General features: G+C 42.2%; 1 protein-coding gene across 1 annotated transcript in view; it reads left to right on the top strand.

Annotated features, from left to right (window-relative positions):
* The window catches only part of PRAG1 (PEAK1 related, kinase-activating pseudokinase 1), a 59,731-nt gene extending 54,106 nt beyond the window's left edge, over positions 1 to 5,625 (top strand). The window contains exon 6 of the mRNA XM_053578349.1: positions 1,161 to 5,625. Within this exon, the coding sequence (XP_053434324.1) occupies positions 1,161 to 2,213 (1,053 nt within the window). The 3' untranslated portion in view covers positions 2,214 to 5,625. The remainder of the gene's footprint in view (positions 1 to 1,160) is intronic.
* The last annotated feature ends 19,667 nt before the right edge of the window (positions 5,626 to 25,292 follow it).

The following is a 25,292-nucleotide window of genomic DNA, read 5'->3' on the forward strand; positions in this document are numbered from 1 at the left end:
GCATAGCAGCACCACTAGCATTAGCCTTGCAGGTTACGCCAGCTACTAGGCATTGCAAATGTACCTGCTTCTAGAAACTAGAGTCACCTAAGAGAACTTTGCCAGAACTGGCTTTGCAAAGGCCAGCCCTTTGAGATTCTTTAAGAAGGGAGCAGACCAGCCATCAAACCATCCGCTATCAAGAAGCTGTTGTTCCAGGTGGGATCCCTGCATAGATTCTAATTGGCCTTGTGAGAATTTGCTTAGCCCACCCTATGGACCCAGCAATATCTTCCTTCCAGTACTCCACCTCTCACTGGGTCATACGGTCATTGATGTTTAACTTTTTAAACATTTAAAAAAAATGCCAAATTGTGTTCCAGAGTGGCTGTAGCATTTTACACTCCTAACCAGCAATGGGTGAGGGTCCCATTTGCCACATAGTAAATTAGCCATTCTAGAGGATGTGAAATTACATCTCACTGTGGGTTTAATTTGCATGTCCTAGTGCCTAATGATGTCAAGCATCTTTTCAGGTGCTTATGGCCACTTACATCTTTGGCGAATTGAGTATTCATATGTTTTGCCTACTTTTTGATTCGGCTGTTTCTCTTGGTATTACTGAATTGTAAGAGTTTTTTGTAAATTCTAGATACAGGTCCTTTTGCAGGTATATGGCTGGCAAATATTTCTTCCCAGTCCATCTGTTACTTGTCTTCCCATTTTCTTTTTCTTTTCTTTCTTTCTTTTTTTTGCAGTTTTTGGCCAGGGCCGGGTTTGAACCCGCCACCCCCAGTATCTGGGGTCGGCACCCTACTCCTTGAGCCACAGGCACTGGCCAGTCTTCCAATTTTCATATTGGTGTCTTGAGAAGCACAAAAGTTTTGAATTTTGAAGTTAAGTCTATGAACTTTTTCATTTTAAATTCAATGCTTTGGATGTGGTAGCCAAGATGTATTTGCCCAACCCAAGCTCTCAAAGATTCCCTCCTGTGTTTTCTTCCAAAATGGGTGTATTTTAGCTTTTACCCTTAAGTGGGTGTGGTGACTTTGAGCTGGATTTTGTGTAGGGAAAGGAGTTGAGTGCACCTGCCTTCCTCAGGGAGACTCAACTGTCCCCGCCATATGTTGGACAGAGCCCCAGTTTCTGCTCTGGAGCTCACTTCTCCTTTTCCCTCACAGATCTGCAAGACCCCTGAGCCCAAAACGGCCTCCTACGGCTGCCCGTCCGTGCCCGTGCACTTCAACATCCAGCAGGACTGCGGCCACTTCGTCGCCTCGGTGCCCTCCAGCATGCTCACCTCCCCCGAGGCGCCCAAGGACCCCGCGCCCGCCTCGCCCGCGCAGCCGCCTGCCCCGGAGCAGGACTGCGTGGTGGTCATCACCCGGGAGGTGCCGCACCAGACGGCCTCCGACTTCGTGCGGGACTCGGCGGCCAGCCACCAGGCCGAGCCCGAGGCCTACGAGCGGCGCGTGTGCTTCCTGCTCCTGCAGCTCTGCAACGGGCTGGAGCACCTGAAGGAGCACGGGGTTATCCACCGCGACCTGTGCCTGGAGAATCTGCTGCTGGTGCACTGCGCCCCGCAGGCCGCCACCGCCGCCGCGTCCCCGGCCCCCGCGGCGCCCGCCGAGAAGCAGCTGCCCAGGCTCATCATCAGCAACTTCCTGAAGGCCAAGCAGAAGCCGGGCGGCGCCCCCAACCCGCAGCAGCAGAAGAGCCAGGCCCGCCTGGCCCCCGAGATCGTGTCCGCCTCCCAGTACCGCAAGTTCGATGAGTTCCAGACGGGCATCCTCATCTACGAGCTGCTGCACCAGCCCAACCCGTTCGAGGTGCGCGCGCGGCTGCGGGAGCGCGACTACCGGCCCGAGGACCTGCCGCCGCTGCCCGCGCGCTCGCTCTACTCGCCGGGCCTGCAGCAGCTGGCGCACCTGCTGCTCGAGGCCGACCCCATCAAGCGCGTGCGCATCGGCGAGGCCAAGCGCGTGCTGCAGTGCCTGCTCTGGGGGCCCCGGCGCGAGCTGGTGGAGCAGCCGGGCTCCTCGGAGGAGGCGCTGTGCGCCACCCTGCACAACTGGATCGACGTGAAGCGGGCGCTGGTGATGATGAAGTTCGCAGAGAAGGCGGTAGACCGCAGGCGGGGCGTGGAGCTGGAGGACTGGCTTTGCTGCCAGTACCTGGCGTCTGCGGAGCCCGGGGCCCTCCTGCAGTCCCTAAAGCTCCTGCAGCTTCTGTGAGCCCAGCCCCAGCCTGCGCCCGGCTGCCCTCCCCACTCCGGCGAGCATCCTGTCTTCCTGGGAAATGGTACAAATGACTGGCATACTTGGATGTAGTATATGTACATATATAATGTGTAAATATGAAAGACTCCGGCTTCCCCTCCTTGCCAAGTCCTCCCCGGTTCCCTCCTGTAACTATGTACATTTCTAGCTCCCTGCAAGGGCCTGGGACAGTTCTGCCAACAGAATGAAGCCCGGACTCCGGTCTCACTACCCTGTTATACAATCTTTCCACCCTTTTGTCAAGTTATTTAAAAACAAACAAAAATTTTAAAAATCATTTTAAAAAATTTTAAATCTTACCCCAGTTGCCCACGTGCGTTATTAATGTCTTTGGTGAGTAAAATTGAATGTGAACCTCTGCAACAGTGGACAAGCTCACTGGGCTTTACGTTTCTCCTGAGATAAAACAGCTGTTTATGAAGGCCCAGGCATGTGGGCACCGGCTCATCTTCCCACCTAGCAGCCTCCAGGAATGAATCCAGACACCACTGCTGTGAGCCAGGGAATCCAACCCATTGTTTAGAATTCAACCCATTACTCCAAACTCATTTTCAGTTTGCTGAAGCTGGTCACCATTTGTGTCCGTCAGAGGCCTGGCTGAAAACAGAATCTGCCCCACATGGTTCACGTGAAAAGACCTTGAGGGTATCACTTACACCTAGGGGCATCACTGTCTGGGCAGGGTTAAAAGCAAAGGTTGAGAAGGCTAAGAAGAAGGGCCAGAATGGCAGAATGGGGGCCCCTGCGGGAGGCATCTGCATCAAAGTCTCTACAGCCAGAGATAGCTCGGTTTTCCTGTCTCTCCACTTTTGTGGGACGCCAGATGCAGGGGAGCTTACACAGTGCAGTTTGAAAGGTCAGCCTCTAGGAGCAGGGAGAGAAGTGGAGAATGAATGAGGGGCCCACTGGCAAGCAGCCCCCTGTCCCCACTGTACTAGGTAATGGCCAGGCAAAAAGAGAACTCAGGTGTTCCAAGTGCCCGACCGGTCCTCTCCCTGCTGTCCTAAACTCTTCAGTTATCTTTTTATACATTTATTGGCATCTACTATCTATTGTAGTGAATATCTTCCCCATGCCTTTAAAAACACACAATCTTTCCTCTTCAAAACTCAACACACAGACACAAAGCCAGATGTTGCCTCTTGGAAGAAAAATAGCCCCAAGACCCTTGCATGTCTACCGAACCGGTAATCTTTCAACTAGCAAATTATTAATCTCTAAAACCTTGTTAGCAACTGCAGACAGTTAGAAACAAACACAGAAATCACAATGGATGTCCTAGAAATCTGCAGATGCTGTTAGCAAGCAGGACAGGAACTCTGGCAGGTGCTCTCCTGCATGTTAAGTCCACTCCTTTTACAAGTTCTACCTTCCAGTGTCTGACTACACAGAAACACATCCACATTCCCATCCCAGACATCTGTGGTGAAGGCAGCACCTAGGGGCACGTTTGTAATTTCAGTTGTTTGAGCATTGAGAAAAGAGCGAGCTAAAATCAGCTCCCAACTAGGTTTGCCCAAGAGAAAAGGAGTCTTTGAATATAGAAATCAGAATTCTCCCTAGCACCAATCTGTTTCAGAGGGTAGTATGTTGTCAGTTGTTTGCTCCTTGGAATTTTCCAGACAAACCTTCTGCCCTCAATTTGCTATCTTCTGCTTTCTTGTTATTTTTCACTTCAAATAAATAAATAATGGTGAGGGGAGAGAAAACATTCTGCCAAGAGAACACAGTGCCATTGAAACACTTATTTCAGAGGCACATTTTTAATCCCTGAATTAATTGCACCTTTTTTATATGCCACCCACTTCAGAAAAAAGATGATCGAGGTTGCAAAAACGGTTTTAAGAACCAAAATGAACCATGAAGTAAAGGTGGAAAAAGAAGAATAAATAATCAGAATAAATTCTGATTGAGAAGAATGAGAGCTTCTGAGCCACCCGCTAAACTAGGAAAAGAAAAACTACTGGTTGCAGCATTTTTTTTTTTTTGTATGTGTATAATTTTAGGAAACAGTTCAGTTCATCAGAGGAAACAAAACATCTTTGCCCAGTGTTTGGTTCTGAAGGAAATGTATCAAAGATCTTTTTGTTTGAAGACACTGAATCATGTCCCAATAGCAGTTTTAAAAAAAGTATTTTTTAATGTATTTTTTAAAAGATAGGGCATTTTTTATATCTACCATTGGTGAAATCCAAGCGTGTAGCCTCCCATCCTTGTTCCATCAAGGTGCTTCTGCAGACTAATGGCCGCCCATTCATCTCTGTGGTTTGGCCTTTGCCATAATGATTAGTCATGTGGCTATAAATACTACCCTTGGCAAACAACTTCAGTCACACCAAATTCAGAGGCTCAATACAAATGGGTTTTTGTTACCTCAAAATATACCTGGGATACACAGCTTTATCTCACAGAAACCTCTACCATGACATCAATTAAGTCCAGAAACCATAGTTTGTCCTGCAGGGCTGAGGTTCAGAATTAATCAGAGACCTTTGTATGAGGACAGTTACACAGCGCCTGCTTATTTGATGCTTCTGTTGTCGGTGAGTTCCTCTTTCCCCTTTTTGTTGACTTTGAACCCAACAACTGATATTTAAATCTCTAGTATTTCTCCTTTCCAGCCCTGAGTTAAGCCGCCCCCATATCTTTTCCACATATGTAATTTTTATTGTTAGTGGGCCTTTCTCATTTTCATACCAAGATGTGAAATCTTTTCTCCGAATTTTTTTTTTTTTTTTTTGTTAAATGTAGGCGTTATACAGCCTCACAGCTAAATTATTACATCCTTGCCAGAAGCCAGAGAGGCACTTCTGGGATTATTTATTTATCGTAACATATGGCTCAGATCTAAAAAGACTGGGCTCCAGGGAGCTGTAGTTACCACTTTACATAACACTTCCTGGTTTCCAAGAGCTGGAGAAAACTCTTTTGAGATGTACACATGTACACAAAACCAATTAGGAAGACTTTGAAGAGAGCAGACACATGTTAGTTTGATGAGTTCTCTGAAATTGGCTCTTTAAATACGTAACCAATAAATGAAGCAGCCCTTCCCACTTTGCTGAATTTCTCAAAATCTTTGGATATCTAACGTCGAGCTTGCCAAATCTCTCTAAATGTAGTAGATTTGTAATGAAAATCCATTTGCCATATTCAGTAGAGGCGGATGTGAATGGACTCAATTCATTAGAAACCAAAACTTAACCCAGCTGATGTCATTGCTAAAAATAAAAGACAAGAATAAGTTCTTTGGGCAAGTGCTATGAAGTGAGTGTTTTGACAGATTATTCTTCATTTCTCTTTTCTAGTGCTAATTAATATAGGCAAAGGGGCAGTCCAAATTAACCCCCAAATGATACTGTCAATGAAGGGGATACCCTGGTTAGGCCAGAACTTCTCTGACCAATCTGGACCCTTAACAGCTCCTGGATACTCAGTCTTTTGTCCAGATCTCTCTGTCTCAGAACTTGACTACACCCATTCCGAGTTGATGCGGAGGAAGCAAAATGAAGTTTACTCAGGATTTTTCTTCACGCCAGCAGGCTCACTTGGTATTGGTTTACCTCCATCAGGATTTGAACACATACACTGATCACATATGCTAAATGCTTGTTTCAAATCTTTCCAGCCCCTTTACCAGAGGTGATTGAAGCATCGACTGTCTAGCCCTCTATGTACTATAATCCAAAAAACCCCAAACTTTTTGGCACCGGGTACCAGTTTCATGGAAAATAATTTTCCACCAGCTGGTGATGAGGATGGTTTGGGGATGATTCAAGTACATTATATCTCCAGTTCTGATCATCACGCCTTAGATTCTCCCAAGGAGCACACACCTTAGATCCCTCACAGCCGCAGTGTACAGTAGAGTGAATACTCCTATGAGAATGTGTCACTTACCTGACAGCAGACAGAGCTCAGGCAGTAATACAGGGGAGCAGCTATAATTATAAATGAAGCTTCCCCTCGCCTCCTGCTGTTTGGCCTAGCTCCTAACAGGCCATGGACAGGGGCTGGTCTGCAGACGGATGGACGCGAGCTGGTCTGCAGGCTATAATGGACTCAAAGGTTATTCTTCAAATTCCTGTCTTTCTGCCTTAGCAGAGATTATTAAGCATGGATACAAGCTGAGAGAACAGAATAGGGAGGTATGAGGAGGGAAGAGAAGGCAGGAAATGAGGAAGTAAGATTCAAAGACAAACCACCTGTTCACCACATGGTGCCTGGATCCAGCCTTGATGATGTCTCATAACCTCAAAAGGGTACTCAGGCTCGGCGCCCATAGCATAGTGGTTACGGTGCCAGACACATACACCGAGGCTGGCAGGTTCAAACCCTACCCAGGCCAGCTAAACAACTGCAACAAAAAAATAGCCGGGCACTGTGGCAGTCGCCTGTAGTCCCAGCTACTTGGGAGGCTGAGGCAAGAGAATTGCTTAAGCCCAAGAGTTGGAGGTTGCTGTGAGCTGTGATGCCACGGCACTCTGCCGAGGGTGACATAGTGAGAGTCTGTCTCAAAAAAAAAAAAAAGGGTATTCATGCTTGTTACCTTTTGGGGGGATTATATAGACCTTGTGTGTGTCTATTCTCTTTTCAAAGCCCTCCAAAGTTGAGGAAGCTACATCTACGTTCCTAAATTATAGAGTTCAAGTCTCACCGCTTTGATGTAGACAAGTTTCAGTTGTGTTAGGGAGAAACAGGTACTTTCTGTTCCCTACCTTTTCACTTCGTTGGTTTAATTATTTTGAATATGCAAAACATGATATGGCAATCAAAGGCAAAACTATTCAGAAAGGTGCAGTCAGAGCCATCACTTCCCGATGACTTCTACCCGACTCCTTTCCCCCTCCCCCACCCCATCCCTCTGTGCCCACCCACTCCCTGTAGTCACCAAATTCACCAATTTCTACTCAATTCTTCCTATATTGGTGCCCAGGTGAGCACAGAAATTACCATACCAGAGATGCAAGAGCTCTTTGCATTTCTCATGTAGCAGTAGTTCACAAGAATGTTCTTCAAGAGAAGCAACTCGATTTCTCCTTTGAGTCTGGGAATTGACAAGGTTTCGACCTCCTTTACTCAGGCATTAAAGCATCATCTGCACTGCTTGGAGAGTATTAGTTTGTCAAACTTTTTTATTTTTCTTTTTTTGAGACAGAGTCTCACTATGTTGCCCTCTGTAGAGGCTCACAGCAACCTCCAACCTTAAACTCTTGGGCTTAAGTGATTCTCTTGCCGCAGCCCCCCAAGTAGCTGGGACTACAGGTGTCCGCCACAATGCCCGGCTATTTTTTTGTTGCAGTTGTTTAGCTGGCTCGGGCCGGGTTCGAACCCACCAGCCTCAGTGCACGTGGCTGGCGCCATAACCACTGTGCTACAGGTGCCAAGCCGACTTTGTCAAACTTTTAATGACCCCTTAACTGGTACTGCTCTTTGATTTTATGGCTTAGGACTACCCATTTTGTTTCTGTTGGGAAATACAGACTGCTTTTCTCCCCACATGGAAATCCTGAGGTTTGCCCTAAACTGCAGATGACATTGACAGCAGACCGCTGAGTTAAATGGTAAGTTCATCCTTACTAGTCCCAGGTGTAGCATTGCCAGTCTTTGCCTCTGAAACTCAGCAGTTCTCCACTAAACTCAGCTTCGGTGAATACTTCACAATAAACACAACTTGGGGATTATGGCCAGTTCTCAGAGGGAACTACTTTGGCATGATTTTCAAGAGCTGGTGTCTAAGGAAGAATGGGGCTGTCCTTCTCTGTGCCTTCAGGGTGGTCATTTCTTTCCATGACTCTAGAGAGCTGCGATGTAAGCAACAACAAGGGCCCCCCTCATAGAAATCACTCACAGAGCTTGGACTCAGCTCTCAAACAATGGAAGCCTAATGCTGTTGGTCTTGGCCAAGTCTGCCATGAGTCATGTGCTGTTTCAAGTACCTGATTGAGCGAGGGGAGAATGAAGGAGCTCTCTGGGTGTTGGCCAGTGGAACAGTTCCATGTGGAGACAAGGGCTGGGGGAGGAGCAGGGTGGGAGCTGGGCTCCTAGCACAGAGGCGTAAAGGCACACGAGGGACCCAGGACACAGAGCAGAAGGCGCCTTCTCGGCCAGTGCTGTTGTCCCCTGCAGCTGCAGTTGGCAGCTTCTCCCCGGCTCTGAATCACACATTTGATGGCAGCCTTCATCCTGCAGGCAGGTCTGGCCTGAGCCAGCTGCTGTGCCCTGGCTTTTCACCCAACAGTCCCCTTTGTTTCAAGGCATCAGGTCATTGGAGAAAGCATTGGAATGAAGAAATCTAAGGCTGATGTTAATGGGGATGGTGGCCACACTTGTCCTTTTGGTAGAACAACCATTTTGAACAATACCTGCTCATAAGTGCCCCTGTTAGTGGGCTTTTCACTAGGACAATTGTCACCTTCCAGGGGACAGGCTCTGTGCTGTCTGGAATGTCCCTTCTGTATGGCAACTCTAAGTTACTATACAGGGAAAGAAAGGAGATAGGAGAGAGACACTTGATATTCTTGGAGCGATGCTGAGAGCATCACACAAGCCCTGAGAATGGCCAGAGCTCGGCTCTGTTTGGTTTCTGTGTGTCTGTAAATGGACTCCGTTCAGTTTAGCAAACAGAAACTGGCATCACATCTGGGTCCTTTGTCTGGTTTTCATTCACATACCCTTGTGGTCTGAGCACCAGAAAAGGAATTCGTGAATACCAATGACCTATTGTTCATAGACTCCTGGGGTTATGTGAACACAACTCTTCAGTTTGGTGTCTGATGAAAATATTGGAAAACTATGAATAATATAATAATCTCTTTGTTTACCTGATTTCTCTGTTCCAAAAGATTTAAAGTCCTGGTACTTGAAATATTAGTTTACCTTCTTGCAACATTTCTCTGCTGTATGGATAAATCTAGAAATCTAATGTCTACATCTATAGAGAAAATTAAAGTCTGGAAAAATGAGTTCATAGGTGAAGTGTAAATCCTAGCATAGAACCTAAGCCATATGCCTTCCATTCTGTCCATATTTACAAATATTTACTGGGCACCCATCAGCAACTCAGCCGTCCTTGAAAGTTCAGCTTAAGTCTTACCCTGCCAATGAAAGTTAGCAGCTTTTTCTCTCCCCTCACTCACTACTGAATCATTCTTCACCTTCCAGGTAGGCATCATTTTTTTGTCTTATTTTAAGTATATTCTTTTTCACTAAGTTGACAATAAGCTACTTGAGAGTGGTGGCCACATCTTAGACCACTCTATTTCTCTGTTCTTAGCCCCTGTATCGTACATAGTAGATGATCAATAAAAGTGTTGATGACATTTATGAAGATGCATAAATGGCTATTTTTTAAACATTTTAGTTTTTTTTACAGCTTAAAACACATTTATTACTAAAACAAAATTTCTGTTCTCATAAGCATTTTCTGCTTTCAGAATTGCCTTCAAGATAAAAAAAAAAGTATTCAAGAAAATGCATTATTGGTTAATATACCATATAGTCTAATCTTACAAATTTGTAGGAGAGGTAAATTTGCTACTACTACAATTGGAAGTCAAAAAATTGTCACATGCCCCAGAGTTCATTTCACATTAAGTCTGGAGGGAAACTGAATCCTATTCATTATTAGGCAGTGTCCCATGACTCTCCTTTCTCAAGACCTCATTCATTCTGCCCCCTCTTGGCAATGTCGTGAAATCTGCCAGGAATCTCAAGCAGAGCAGAATGCTAGGAGAGGCTGTGTGAATCTGCAGCTCATACTGGTAACAGTAAATTCTTTACTAGACTAAAGCCTTATGGTTCTGCAGTTTTCAAGGCATCTTGGGACAGGAATCCTCACGAGGTATTGAATTCCATCTTCACACTTCCCAACATCCTAGAAGCATCACACAACTATCCCCTATGTGTCCTGATGACTTTGGACTGTTTGGAATAGGCAAGGGCATCTTGGGTTATTACCTTCTGCTAGATGCACAGACTTCTGCTTCCTTCCCTCTCTTAGTATAATTTCTTTCCCTCTACTTAGTTATGACTCTTCTCTTTGACAGTCACTCATCACTCTCCCCTTTCCACCTTCTCAGGAGAGCCTCCTCCCATAATCTTATTGAGTTTTCACTTTTGAGACAAAAAAGAAGAAAATTATTTGGGGAGGGCGGATGTTCTTTAGGCCATGAAGCAAAAATTACAACCGAGATAGGGGAACAAAAGGGAAACATCTATTTGCCTGAAATGGATGGGTGGGGAAGTAGTGGGAACGCAGAACAGAAATTGCTAATAGTCCTCATTCTATTGCTTATTATATAGCAGGGGATTCAAACCACAAATTAATAAATTTAGGAGTGCAAACTAATACAACCTTTTTGGAAGGAAGTATGGAGAAACCTCAAAGAACTCAACCTAGACCTCCCGTTTGATCCTGCAATACCATTACTGGGCATCTATCCAGAAGGGGAAAAAAAAAACCTTTTATTATAAAGACACTTGTACTAGACTGTTTATTGCAGCTCAATTTATGATCGCTAATATGTGGGAACAACCTAAATACTCCTCAACCCAGGAATGGATTGGCAAGCTGTGGTATATATACACCATGGAATGCCATTCAGCCATTTAAAAAATGGAGATTTTCCAGCCTTTACATTAACCTGGATGAAGGTGGGATGCATTATTCTTAGTGAAGCATCACAGGAATGGAGAAGCATGAACCTTATGTATTCAACTTTGATATGAGGACAATTAATGACAATTGATGACACAGTGGGGGGGTGGGGGAAGGGGAGAGCAGACAGAGAGAAAAGGAGAGAGGGGATGGGGGAAAGGAAAAGAAAAAAAAGAAAAGAAAATAGTGACTAATTCTCACATAAATGGGATTTAATTTTGACCAAAGTACATTATATGAACGATAATTTATAATTCAACTTGTTACTATGTTGTTTAGGATATTGCATACTCATTTATAAGTGAAATATGTTTGTAATTTCCCTTTATAATAAATTTTTTCCAATTAAAAAAAAAAGAAATTTTTTAAAAGCTGTGAGGTTTTCTCTTGTGAGATATCGACATTCTAGTTTTTGTTGTGAGCAGTTGTCTCCCAGAAGCTGCTGAAATTAATTTTTGAACCCTGTCCTTTAGACTGCCACTGCCAAGAAAAAAAATCAAGGCAATAGACAATAGAATTATGCATCATGCCTAATGAGCTAAGAATATCTCCATATTAATAAAGTCATCTAATTAACCATTCCACCGAATAAAATAATATGGCATGGAAAAATGGAAGCATAGAATGTAATTGTATTCTGAAGCTGACATAATATACTAGTAAAATAAATAGCTTCGTGGCAGGATAATTATAGATTTATTAAACATTTTAGTTTTAAATTAAACCTAAAGGGTGGCCAACCTCTTTTTTTTTTCTCTATACATATATGTGTTTATTTGGTTTCCACTTTTTGCCTTCACAAAAGTAAAAAGGCTTAAAATTTAATAATAATAGCAGTGTTTAAGATAAGGACTAGAAACAAAAACCTCGTAAAGAACAAATGAAGATAAATCCATTCTGAAAAGAAATCAGACAATTGCTGCAATAAAATATTGAGCAATAATAATAATGCAAAAAAAGTAACATTCACATTGTCAGATAAAAGTATGTCTATCGTAGAATGCTTGATTCTGTGGTTCAGTATGGAGTTATCAGTTAACTTCTTTTTTTCCCCAAAATCTCAAAAAATAGACAACTAATATTTATAAATAAAAATAGAAGATAATTTAAAAAAAAATAGATCATGCCAAATCTTATAGACAATAGAAAAGGAAGAAATACTTCGAAATCATTCTACTTCATCTGGATACACCTGATATTAAAATAATATATTTTTTTTTCCAATTTTAGTATCAGGTAGATCCAGATGAAGTAGAACGGTTTTGAAGTATTTCTTCTTTTTCTATTGTCTATAACATTTGGGGTGGCCAACCTTTTTCTTCTCTCCCACACATTCGAAGAAGAGTTACCCTGGGCCGCACCTTCAATGTACAAACATTAACAAAAGCTGATGAGCAGATTTGACATCGCAGGTAAGCAAAACAGTCCTTACCTAATCTGCACGCAGCCCACAGGCCCCAGGAGTGATGTCCCACAAATGACATAGATCTTTACATTTGACAAAATACGTTCATATGTCTTATCTCCCAACAACCCGCTAAGTGCACGGTGTCCCCACCTGCACAGCATGACAGTGATCCCCAGAGAGTCCTTATGGCTGGTGAGGGGCAGGACTCAGGCTGGAACCAAGTCTTCTGTATTCAAATCCAGCATTCTATCCAGCCCAGCACAGCCTTGCTGTTGTTTCTGGAGAATGGTGCACGGGCCATCTTTCACACTGAAACTGAAAATTGGGAGAGCTGGTAAATAAAGCTATTTTTCTTCTGTTGAGCAGCCTCCACTGCAAGAGAGATTGGATTGTGCTCTGCTGTTAACACCAAAAATGAATCAAAGGGACATGTAATATTTTCTTAGCCATGTCATGCTACTTCTCTGCAATGTGTAGAGATGAATGAAGCGAGTTGTAGCAAAAATATATTAAAACCATTTTTGTTTGAATTACCCTAAATGCACTCCCAGAGTGCCAGTGCTCTGGAGGGAGAACATTTTGTCTCAGATTATCTGCTCCATCCAAGATTGGGCTCTGCCACACTGCTGCCCCTCACGGCTTTGCAGCCTTGTGGGGCCTATCAGACAGGCATGTGGGGATGTCCAAGGTGCCTGCCTGGTTCAGCCCCTGCAGACCCCACCTGCAAACTGCTGGGCCTCCACAGTCGCCTCCCTCCCTCAGGCTTGTCAATCTGTGCCCAACCACTAGAAAGACAGGTGGACAGAGGCTGCAGTGCAGTTTCTTTGCCAGACTACTATAAAACAGCAAATCCTATTTTCTACACCAAACTGAGGCCACCTGGGCAGAAAGGGAGCCAAAGACTTTAAATGTCCCAAGCTGCTTATTTTGCACTCTGTTCTGTGAGATTTTTCTCCTTAAGGCTGAGGCTGAGTCTTCATAAGACAACAGCTTGCTGAATTATCTCAAGTTCAAGTTGAGTCTGTCCTTATACTCCCAGCACTCAAGCCTCTCAAATGGGGCTTAGGAGAGCAGTGTTTGGTATGGAAGGGTGTGCTGGGTAAATAGAAATCATTCAAGTGTTTGTCAGTGATTTTAAGGAATACTGTCACAATTCCCTGAGCAAAAAATTCCATTTATGGAGGTTATACTCCCTGGGTTTCCTTAAATTTGGATTAGCTTTCAAAGACACACTTCTGCTTCTCGGCAATGGCTCACAAGTGCCTTCTTTTTGAGTTGCTACCCAAGGTTATGTTTTTCCAGTAGGAATTCAGTTTTCCAAAATAATTCCTCAGTCCTTCTGAGAAATTAATGAATCTATCCCAGTGTCTCTAATGGCTACAATTGGCGGAATTCAGACCTGGGCCTGGTTCCTCTCCCATTTCTGGCCAGAAAGGTCTGTCAAAGTGAGCTAAAGCCTAGGCTGACTATTTTGTCAGCTCTAATAAAGGCATGTCAGGGCTCTGCCAGGAAGAATCTGGTTTCAGAAGCAACTTTCCTTTTAAAGTACCAGGGAAATCACTTCTGCCCAGGCTCATGAAGTTCATGTTGCAGGAAGTAAAAATATGATAGCACGGCATTTTGGCAGACAAGCATGTTCCCTCTGCCCCCCAGCCTCCAAACAAATAGCTCTCTGGGGGAGTGATGTCTATATCAAAAGCTACTTGTCACTCAGTGGGCCTCCCAGATGGAGAAGTGTTTGTTTTGTCTGAGAATGACAATATTCAGCCCCTGGAGCTGGGGGCTGTCTGCAGGGGACTCCTCCTGGCTGAAGCAGGGAAGATGGTGTGGTTGCCAGGCTTTTCCCCAGAGCCCATCATCCAGAAAGTTTGGAGGAATTTAAAACAATACAACAGTTGTTCCAAGGCCTGCAGAAAAGAACTGAAGATCTCCCTAAGTGTGGAAAGCCCACTTGGTATGGCAAAGGGGTCATCAAACCTCATCTTAGCCTTCCAGCTAAGTTGGTAAAATCTAGCCAGCTCTTGGTAAAGTCTGGGATCTTCAGGTAGGCTAAAATTCAATTTTTTAAAAATAATCAGAATACATCAGAAGTAGTAATATATAAATCTTACTGTTTAACTTGTTCTTGCATCCGTAGACCTCCTCAGGAGACCTATCTGTATTCAAAAGTAAATGGAACATGTGATGAGCTAGAATCCTCAGGTGAGAAGTCAAGTTTGCTCTTTGTCAATGACTGAACTATAAGGTGACTGCAGTTTGAACTATAAGGTGCCCAGCTATAAACCTTAGTCATTGCTTTTATGATTGCTAGATATAGTAGCTATGATAATCTAGGAATTTTCCCAAGTTACTCATATACTCAGGCGAGACTCACTTTCAGCTGTGTGACACCAGCATCTTTAGTAAGGAACAGGACAGACCGTTTGTCTATTCAAAAGTTGGTGGACATTCGGGTTGTTTCCACTCTTCGGCTGTCATGAATGAAACCATGAAACTGCTTTGAACTTTCATGTACAAAGCAATGACGGTAAGCAAAATTAGAGCCTAAGTGTTTTTGTGAATGTGTTTTCATCTCTCTTAGGTCTATACCTAAGACTGGAACTACTTGGTCACACCTTAGGTTTTTAAAATGTTTTCATGTTGTTATTCAGACTGAGAGTCCTGCTGTCCCCTTTACGAGATAAGGAAACTCAAGTTCAAGAGGTTGACTTACCTGTGGAAGGATAAAGTGGTCTAGTCCTGTCTTTCAACTTATCATTAGTTAGACTGTAGATGAAATAATTGAAAGAGAGTAGGTTAATTGATTTTCTTTTCAAGATCACCCAAGCAAGATTTAATGAAGAAAAAGAACAATCTTAAATTTACAATATGCCTTCTCCACTTAATGAAGAAAAAGAACAATCTTAAATTTACAATATTCCTTCTCCACATCCAAGAAAGTAACAGGGAGTCTGAGTTCCTCTAGCTTTTAGACTACAGTCCAGTCAGAAAATGAAGTGTTTTGTAACTGTCAATTTCTAAATCAATGGTTGAAGTCTAGGAGACCTGGGGAAGGGGAGACATTTTTAAAGATAATCACACAAAACCAAGCACACGACAAGGTCTTCTTATTCCCAGCCTTCACTTCAGTGTCATGTTAATTAAACAGCAAGGTTCCCTCTGGTTCTGCCAGGCATTACCAATTTATGACTGATGAGTCGCTTTTATTTTAGTTAAACAAGAACATTGTGCATTTATTTATGATTTATTTATGATGTCTCTGTAGTACCTTCTGCTTAATTAAGAGCTCAAGATGCTGATCATGTAATCTTTAGGATATTTTTATCATAAACTTTTCTAAGCATCTTAATCTTGGCTGGAATATCAATGGGAATGGTTTCCAGTATTGCTAAAGAGAAAATACAGCACAAATTATATGACATAAATATAAACTATAATCATAAAAGTCAATATGAACTATAACAAAGAAATGACCAAGGTGTAAGGAAGATACACGAGAGGAAAAAGCAAATTTTGGCTCGTGGCATTGTTAAGGAGAGGATCTGGGAAAGGGCAGGGAGAACATGAAATCAGAGGTGGATTTTTTTTTTTTTTTATTAAATCATAGCTGTGTACATTGATATGATCATGGGGCATCATTCACTAGCTTTACAGACCGTTTACCAAGTTTCACATATACCCTTGTAAGATGCACCGCTGGTGTAATCCCACCAACCCCCTTCCCTCTACCCACCTCCCCCCTCCTTCCCCTCCCTTTCCCCCTTCCCCCTATTCTTAGGTTGTAACTGGGTTATAGTTTTCATGTGAAAACCCTAAATTAGTTTCATAGTAGGGCTGAGTACATTGGGTACTTTTTCTTCCATTCTTGAGATACTTTACTAAGAAGAATATGTTCCAGCTCCATCCATGTAAACATGAAAGAGGTAAAGTCTCCATCTTTCTTTAAGGCTGCATAATATTCCATGGTGTACATATACCACAATTTATTAATCCATTCGTGGATGGATGGGCACCTGGGCTTCTTCCATGACTTAGCAATTATGAATTGAGCTGCAATAAACATTCTGGTACAAATATCTTTGTCATGATGTGCTTTTTGGTCTTCTGGTTATATGCCAAGTAGAGGGATTACAGGATTGAATGGCAGATCTATTTTTAGATCTCTAAGTGTTCTCCATATCTCTTTCCAAAAGGAATGTATTAATTTGCATTCCCACCAGCAGTGCAAAAGTGTTTCCCTTTCTCCACATCCGCACCAACATCTCTGGTGTTGGGATTTTGTGATATAGGCTAGTCTCACTGGAGTTAGATGGTATCTCAAAGTAGTTTTGATTTGCATTTCTCTGATGATTAAAGATGATGAGCATTTTTTCATATGTCTGAAGGCCGTGTGCCTGTCTTCTTCAGAGAAGTTTCTCTTCAAATCCCTTGCCCAGCCTGCGATGGGATCCCTTGTGCTATTCTTGCTAATGAGTTCTCTGTGGATTCTGGTTATTAAACCTTTGTCAGAGACATAACCTGCAAATATCTTCTCCCATTCTGAGGGCTGTTTGCTTGCTTTACTTACTGTGTTCTTGGCGTGCAGAAGCTTTTTAGTTTGATCAAGTCCCAGTAGTGTATTTTTGAAGCTGCTTCAATTGCCCGGGGGGTCCTCCTCATAAAATACTCGCCCAGCTCAATTTCTTCAAGGGTTTTCCCTGCACTCTCCTCTAGTATTTTTATAGTTTCATGTCTTAAGTTTAAATCTTTGATCCAGTGAGAGTCTATCTTAGTTAATGGTGAGAGGTGTGGGTCCACTTTCACTCTTCTACACGTTGCCAGCCAGTTCACCCAGCACCATTTGTTAAATAGGGAATCTTTTCCCCACTGAATGTTTTTAATTGGCTTGTCAAAGATCAAATAACACTAAGTAGCTGGATTCATCTCTTGGTTCTCTATTCTGTTCCAGACATCTACTTCTCTGTTTTTGTGCCAATACCATGCTGTTTTGATCACTATTGATTTGTAGTATAGTCTGAGGTCTGGTAGCGTAATTCCTCCTGCTTTGTTTTTATTTCTGAGTAATGTCTTGGCTATTCGAGGTTTTTTCTGATTCCATATAAAACGAAGTATTGTTTTTTCAAGATCTTTAAAGTATGACAGTGGAGCTTTAATAGGGATTGCATTGAAATTATATATTGCTTTGGGTAGTATAGACATTTTAACAATATTGATTCTTCCCAGCCATGAGCATGGTATGTTTTTCCATTTCTTAAAATTTTCAACTATTTCTTTTCTTAGAGTTTCATAGTTCTCTTTATAGAGATCTTTCACGTCCTTTGTTAGATAAATTCCCAAATATTTCATCTTCTTTGGCACTACTGTGAATGGGATAGAGTCCTTAACTGTTTTTTCAACTTGACTGTTGTTGGTATATATAAAGGCTACCGATTTATGAATGTTGATTTTGTAACCTGAGACGCTGCTGTATTCTTTGATCACTTCTAAAAGTTTTGTAGTAGAGTCCCTAGTGTTTTCCAGATATACTATCGTATCATCTGCGAAGAGCGAAAGTTTGATCTCTTCTGACCCTATATGGATACCCTTGGTCGCCTTTTCTTCCCTAATTGCAGTGGCTAAAACTTCCATTACAATGTTAAAAAGCAATGGAGACAATGGGCAGCCTTGTCTGGTTCCTGATCTGAGTGGAAATGATTCCAATTTAACTCCATTCAATATGATATTGGCTGTGGGTTTGCTGTAGATGGCCTCTATCAGTTTAAGAAATGTCCCTTCTATACCGATTTTCTTAAGTGTTCTGATCATGAAGGGATGCTGGATATTATCAAAAGCTTTTTCTGCATCGATTGAGAGAATCATATGGTCTTTGTTTTTTAATTTGTTTATGTGCTGGATTACATTTATAGATTTACGTATATTGAACCAGCCTTGAGATCGTGGGATAAAACCGACTTGGTCATGATGTATAATTTGTTTGATGTGTGCTTGATTCTGTTTGTTAGGATCTTGTTGAATATTTTTGCACCTATATTCATTACTGATATTAGTCTACAATTTTCTTTTTTTGTTGGGTCTTTTCCTGGTTTGGGGATCAGGGTGATGTTTGCTTCATAGAACGTGTTGGGTAGTCTTCCTTCTTTTTCTACCTTTTGGAACCGGTTGAGTAATATAGGTACTAATTCCTCTTTAAAGGTTTGGTAGAATTCAGACGTGAAACCATCTGGTCCCGGGCTTTTCTTTTTAGGGAGGTTTTGTATGGTTGATGCTATTTCTGAACTTGATACGGGCCTGTTCAACATTTCCACTTGATTCAGGCTAAGTCTTGGAAGGTGACATGCTTCCAAGTATTGGTCAATTTCCTTCGGATTTTCATATTTCTGAGAATAAAGTTTCTTGTAATATTCATTAAGGATTTTTTTTATTTCTGAGGAGTCTGTTGTTATTTCGTGTTTGTTGTTTCTGATTGATGAGATTAGAGATTTTACTCTTTTTTTCCTGATTAGGTTGGCCAAAGGTGTATCTATTTTATTGACCTTTTCGAAAAACCAGCTTTTTGATTTATTGATCTGTTGTATTATTCTTTTGTTTTCAATTTCATTTAATTCTGCTCTAATTTTGATTATTTCTTTTCTTCTACTGGGTTTGGGGTTGGAATGTTCTTCCTTTTCCAGTTGCTTGAGATGTCCCATTAAGTTGTTAACTTCCTCTCTTTCCGTTCTCTTGAGGAAGGCTTGCAGTGCTATAAATTTCCCTCTTAGAACTGCCTTTGCAGTGTCCCAGAGGTTCTGATAGTTCGTGTCTTCATTGTTGTTTTGTTCCAAAAAATTGGCGATTTCTTTCTTAATCTCATCTCTGACCCAGCTATCATTCAGCATAAGGTTATTTAACTTCCATGTTTTTGTATGAGTTTGCAGATTCCTGTTGTTACTCAGCTCAAGTTTAATTCCATGGTGGTGTGAGAAGATGCATGGAATAATTTCTATTCCTTTAAATTTACTGAGGTTAGACTTGTGACCTAAGATGTGATCGATTTTGGAGTAAGTTCCATGGGCTGATGAGAAGTATGTGTATTGAGTTTTGTTGGGGTGGAATGTTCTGTAGATGTCTGCTAAATCCAAATGTTGGGTGGTTAGGTTTAAATCTAAGATTTCTTTGCTCAGCTTCTTGTTGGAGGATTCATCCAACACTGCCAAAGGAGTGTTGAAATCTCCGACGATTATGGAGCTGGAGGAAATCAAGTTGCTCATGTCTGTTAGAGTTTCTTTTATAAATTGAGGTGCATTTTGGTTGCGTGCATAGATATTAAAAATTGAGATCTCATCATATTGAGTATTACCCTTAACAAATATGAGGTGACCATTCTTGTCCTTCCTTACTTTTGTTGGTTTAAAGCCTATTGTATCTGCAAATAAAATTGAAACACCTGCTTTTTTTCTGATTACCATTTGCCTGAAATATGGACGACCATCCTTTCACCCTGAGTCTGTATTTGTCTTTTAAGTTAAGATGTGACTCTTGTATGCAACAAATGTCTGGCCTGAGTTTTTGTATCCAATCAGCTAACCTATGCCTCTTTAGAGGACAGTTTAAGCCATTCACATTAATGGAGAATATTGATAAGTCTGGTGAAGTTTAGGGTATCGAGTTTTTCAAAAGTCCAGTGGGCATTTTTAATCCTTTTGCCAGTGTGGAAATTGGAGTTTGATCCGAAGTTTCTGAGTGAGTTTACTTTTGTGCTATAGGATTGGGTTGGTCATTATGGAGGATAGGTCTGAGAATATCCTGAAGAGCTGGTTTGGTTATGGCAAATTTCTTCAACATATGAATGTCATTAAAGTATTTAATTTCTCCATCATAAATGAAACTCAGTTTAGCTGGATACAAGATCTGGGGTTGAAAGTTATTTTGCTTTAGGAGATTAAAAGTCAGTGACCACCCTCTTCTGGCTTGAAAAGTTTCAGCAGAGAGATCTGCAGTCATTCTAATATTCTTCCCTTTGAAGGTAATGGTTTTCTTTCTCCTGGAAGCTTTGAGGATTTTCTCCTTCATATTAACTTTAGTGAAGTTAATTATGATATGCCTGGGAGATGTCTTATTGGGGTTGAGTCGTGCTGGGGTTCTGAAGCTGTTCGCTATCTGAATTTCAGAATCTCTAGGCATGTCTGGAAAATTCTCTTTCATAATTTCATGCAGAAGGGCCTCTGTGCCTAGCGAGGCCACTTCATCTATTTCTGGAACTCCTATGATTTGGATATTCGCCTTCCTGGAATTATCCCAGAGCTCTCTGAGAGAGTGATCCATTTTTGCTCTCCATTTCTCTTCCTCTTTGAGAGTTTGGGAGCATTCAAAGGCTTTATCTTCGATGTCAGAAATCCTTTCTTCTGCTTGCTCCATTCTGTTGCTGAGGGATTCTACTGTATTTTTCATGTCTTTGAGGGCTGCAAATTCTTGCTTCAGTGTGTCTAAATCTTTGGTGGTTTTGTCTTTAAATTCGTTAAATTCTTGAGACAACTTTTGAATTTCTCCTTGAATTCCTAATTCCACTTTGTTAATCTTGTCTGCAATCCAAATTCTTAATTTGATTTCTGACATCTCAGCCAGATGTTTATGAATGGGATCTTCAATTGCATCTGCCATATCTTTCCTTGGGGGGGGGGTTGATCTATTCTGGTTATTCATGTTACCAGAGTTTTTCCACTGATTCTGCCCCATGGTTGTTTTACTCCCTCTGATTTTTTCCCCTGGGGCTTTGTTGAGGGCCTGTACAGTGTTGTGGCCTGAGAAACTGGGGCCCTGTCTGGTGTGGTGGGGCTAAGTTGTCTGTCTTGTTTTCAGCTGGTTTGTGTTCCACCCTAGTGAAACAGATACTTTGGATTGAAGTCTCAGCTGTGGAGAAATATCAGCAATTAAGTCTCCCTCCCCCCACCGGCAAATAATTGGAAAAGAAAAATCAAACCTTCCTACCACCGTGCACCCAGGGCACCACCTGATTTGTCCTCAGGCGATTGGTTCAGTCCAAAAAGGTCCAAATCAATTGTCTCAGTCTGTACCTGTCTCAGGTGAGAGAGTTTAAGAGGTCTCTGGGAAGTGGATCACAGGAGTCTGGTGATTACTCTGGTGTGGCTTGCTCCAGTGCTGCATGGAGTCAGGAGAAGCCACCCAGCCAATAAATCAGTCTGGGAAGGTTGCTGCTTCCTTTCCCACAGAGGTGGATTTTGAATTATCATTAGAAGTCTGAAAGATGGACATGATTGGGAAGGATGTTTTATTTTTAACAGTTGTGTTGAGGTATAATTGATATACATATATTTATAAAATGAACTGTATATATTTAAGTATAAGTAAATTTGATAAGTAATTAAGTTGAACCATTTTTCAGCTTGGCAACATAGCAAGACTCCGTCTTTAGAAAAAAAAATTTTTTTTTTAATTAGCCAGGCATGGGGGTACACACCTAAGTCCCAGCTACTCTGGAAGCTGACACAGGAGAATCACTTGAACTCAAGAATTCAAGACCAGTTTGGCAAGGTTGCATGACCTTGTCTCTAAAAAATGAAAAAAGAAAAGAAAAATTCAGGGACAAATCTCAAAATTTAATGTTTTATTTGGGAAGAAAGAATTGTAGTCAGGGTATACACGCAGATCAGATGGTCTTCAGTACGTTCAAAGAACAAAAAGAAGGTTAGGTATTTTATAAAAATGGAGAAATTGCTTTTTGAGAAAGTTCATTGGCTCTAGTAAAGGTTTGTAGAGCTGGCACACTCCGATTTGATGGCCTCGGTGAACAAAATTAGTGCAAGAGGTGCAGCAAGTTATCTCAGAAACTACAGATAAAACTGATTTCAGGTTACGACAAGCAGTTTCAGCTCCCAGGCTTGAAGAGAATTATACTCTTGGAGCAATGTTCTGTACCCTGAGCACATTTCCCCCATGGCTCCTTCACTCTGTTTTCATTAGGTATGATCCAATTTGTATGATCAATGTTCACATCTGTCGTGGGGATCTGTGATTAGTGACATCTGATGTTACTACTGCAATTGTTTTGTTACAAACTGCACCATATTAGACAGCAAACCTATTCAATAAATGTGGTATGTGTTCTGACAGCTCTGACAGCCATTCCCCCATCTCTGTCCCTCTGCCCCTCTGCCCTGGCCTCCCTATTCCCTGAAACACAGCAGTATTGAAATTAGGCTGATTAATAAATGTACCTCTAAGTGTTCAAGGGAAAGGAAGTGATGCTCAACTCTCTATTTAAATCAAAAGCTAGAAATGACGAAGCTTAGTGAAGAACCCACGTCAAAAAGCAGAGCAGGCCAAAAGTTTGGTTTCTTGTGCCAATAGTTGGCTAACTTGTGAAAGTAGAGGGAAAGTTCTTGATGGAAATTAAAAGTGCTACTCTAGGGAGCACATAAATGATTAGAAAATGAAACAGCCTTATTGCTAATACAGAGAAAGTTTGCGTGGTCTGGATAGAAGATCACACCAGCCATAATATTTTCCTAACTTGAAAGCCTAATTCAGACCATGGCCACAACTCTCTTCAATTCTGTGAAGGCTGAGAGAGGTGAGGAAGCTGCTGAAGAAAAGTTTGAAGCTAACTGAGGTTGGTTTATGAGGTTTAAGGACAGCAGCCATCTTTCCTTAACATAAAAGTGCAAGGTGAAGCATCAAGTGCTGAAGCAGAAGTTCTAGCAAGTTATCCAGAAGCTCTGCGGAGCTTTCTCACTGATGAAAGTGGCTACAATAAACAATAGATTTTCAATGCAGATTAAACAACCTTCTATTGGAAGCCAATGCCATCTAGACCTTTCATAGCTAAAGAAAAGCAGTCAATGACTGACTTCATATCTTCAAAGAACAGGCTGACTCTCTTGTTAGGGGCCAGTGCAGCTGTGACTTTAAGTCGAAGCCAATACTCATTTTCCATTCTAAGAATCCTAGGGCTCTCAAGAATTATGCTAAATGTACTCTCTCTGTGCTCTGTAAGAGGAACAAGAGAGCCTAGATAATAGCACATTTGTTTACAGCATGATGTACTGAATATTTTAAGTCTACTGTTAAGACCTACTGCTCAGAAGAAAGATTCCTTTGAAAATAATGCTGCTCATTGACAATGCTCTTGGTTCCCCAAGAGCTCTGATGAAAACATATTAATGTTAATACTGTTTTCATGCCTGCTAATGAAATATCCATTCTGCAGCCCATGGATCAAGAGGTAATGTTGACTTTCAAGTCTTATTATTTAAGAAATCCATTTTTTTTAAGGCTATAGCTGCCATAGATAGCAATTCTTCTTATATAAGAATTGAAAAATCTTCTGGAAGTATATTCACCATTATAGATGCCATTAAGAACATTCTCAATTCATGGAAACAGATCAAAATATCAACACCAACAGGAGTTTGGAAGAAGTTGACTCCAACCCTCGGGGATGACTTTGAGGGGTTCAAGACTTTGGTGGAGGAAGCCATTGCAGATGTTGTGGAAATAGTGACAGAATTAGAATAAGAAGTGGGGCCTGAAGAGGTGACTGAATTGCCAAAACTTGAACAGATAAGGAAATGCTTCTTATGAATGTACAAAGAAATGGTTTCCTAAGATGAAGTCTATGAGTGAAGATGCTGTGAACACTGCTGAAATAACAACAGAGCATTTAGAATATGACGTAAACTGAGTTAACAAAGCAGCGGCAGGGTTTGAGAAGATTGGCTTCAATTTTGAAAGAAGTTCTACTGTGAGTAAAATGCTATCAAACAGTCTTGCATGGTACTGAGAAATCTTTTGTCAGAGGAAGTAAATCAATGAGGCAAACTTCACTGTTGCATTATTTTAAGAAATTGACACAGCCACCCCAACCTTCAGCAACCACCACCCTGATCAATCAACAGCCATCAACATCGAGGCAAGACCCTCCACCAGCAAAAAAGTTAGGGCTCCCTGAAGGCTCAGATGATCATTAGCACTTTTTATGAATAAAATGTTTGTAATGAAAGCCTGAATGTTTTTTAGATATAATGCCAGTACACATTTAATAAATTACAGCATAATGTGAACATAACTTACATGCACTGTGAAACCAAAAAAATGTGTACGACTCACTTAGTTGAGACATTTGCTTTCGTGAGGTAGTCTGGAGCCTAATCTGCATTAAACTCTGAGTAATGCCCACGTGGACACGTGCTTTCTTTTCTCTTGGGCAAATACACAGGAGAATGACTGGGTCATAGGGTGGGTGTTAATTTACCTTTTCACAACCTGCCAGATTGTTTTCCAGAGTGGTTGTACCATTAGCCGTACTTACCCTCACTCAGTAAGGGCTAAGGTCTCTGAGAAGATGTCACTTGCTGAGTTCCCAGGAAAACTGCCTACTCTTAGAAAGCGGGTGTGGGGGAGGCAGCAATCTGGCCGCAGTTGTGAACCTGTTTCCCGAATGCCCCATGGTGTGGGGCCGTGGTGACTGCTGAGGTCACCCTGATGGAATGCCTCCAGGTGACCCTCCCTCCTTGTCCAGGTTGGTGAGTCAGAGGGCAGAAGAAGCCCGGAGTATACATGAGCAAGTCTGCGTACCAGGGGGCAAGGAAATGGGGGAAATCCAGTTGCCCACCCCACCCCCACCCCACCCACCAGGGCACAGGACAGGACCCCAGGCACATGGCATCCTGCAGGCGAGCCCAGCCCATTTTTTTCCTTCAAACAAATTGCAGCTCCCCGCACTCTGTGCACGCAGGCTCCTTGGGAGCAAGTGAGAGGAAGCCCTTTGCCTCCACCAATAACCTCAGGGAGCAAGCGACAGTCAGTTCAAGGGGAGGTGGTGTCTTGCCTGGGACAATACCGATTGAGTGAGATGAATAGGGGGAGGGCTGCAGGTACACTGCTTTCTGGAGATCTCTCTCTCTCAAACCCTGGCAGAGAATGGGTTGGAACTCAAAAAATGTTTGCTGACTCAGAAATGGCTGAGTGTCTT

This window comes from Nycticebus coucang, chromosome 24 (assembly GCF_027406575.1).
Source record: "Nycticebus coucang isolate mNycCou1 chromosome 24, mNycCou1.pri, whole genome shotgun sequence".
NCBI classification, from domain to species: Eukaryota; Metazoa; Chordata; class Mammalia; order Primates; family Lorisidae; genus Nycticebus; species Nycticebus coucang.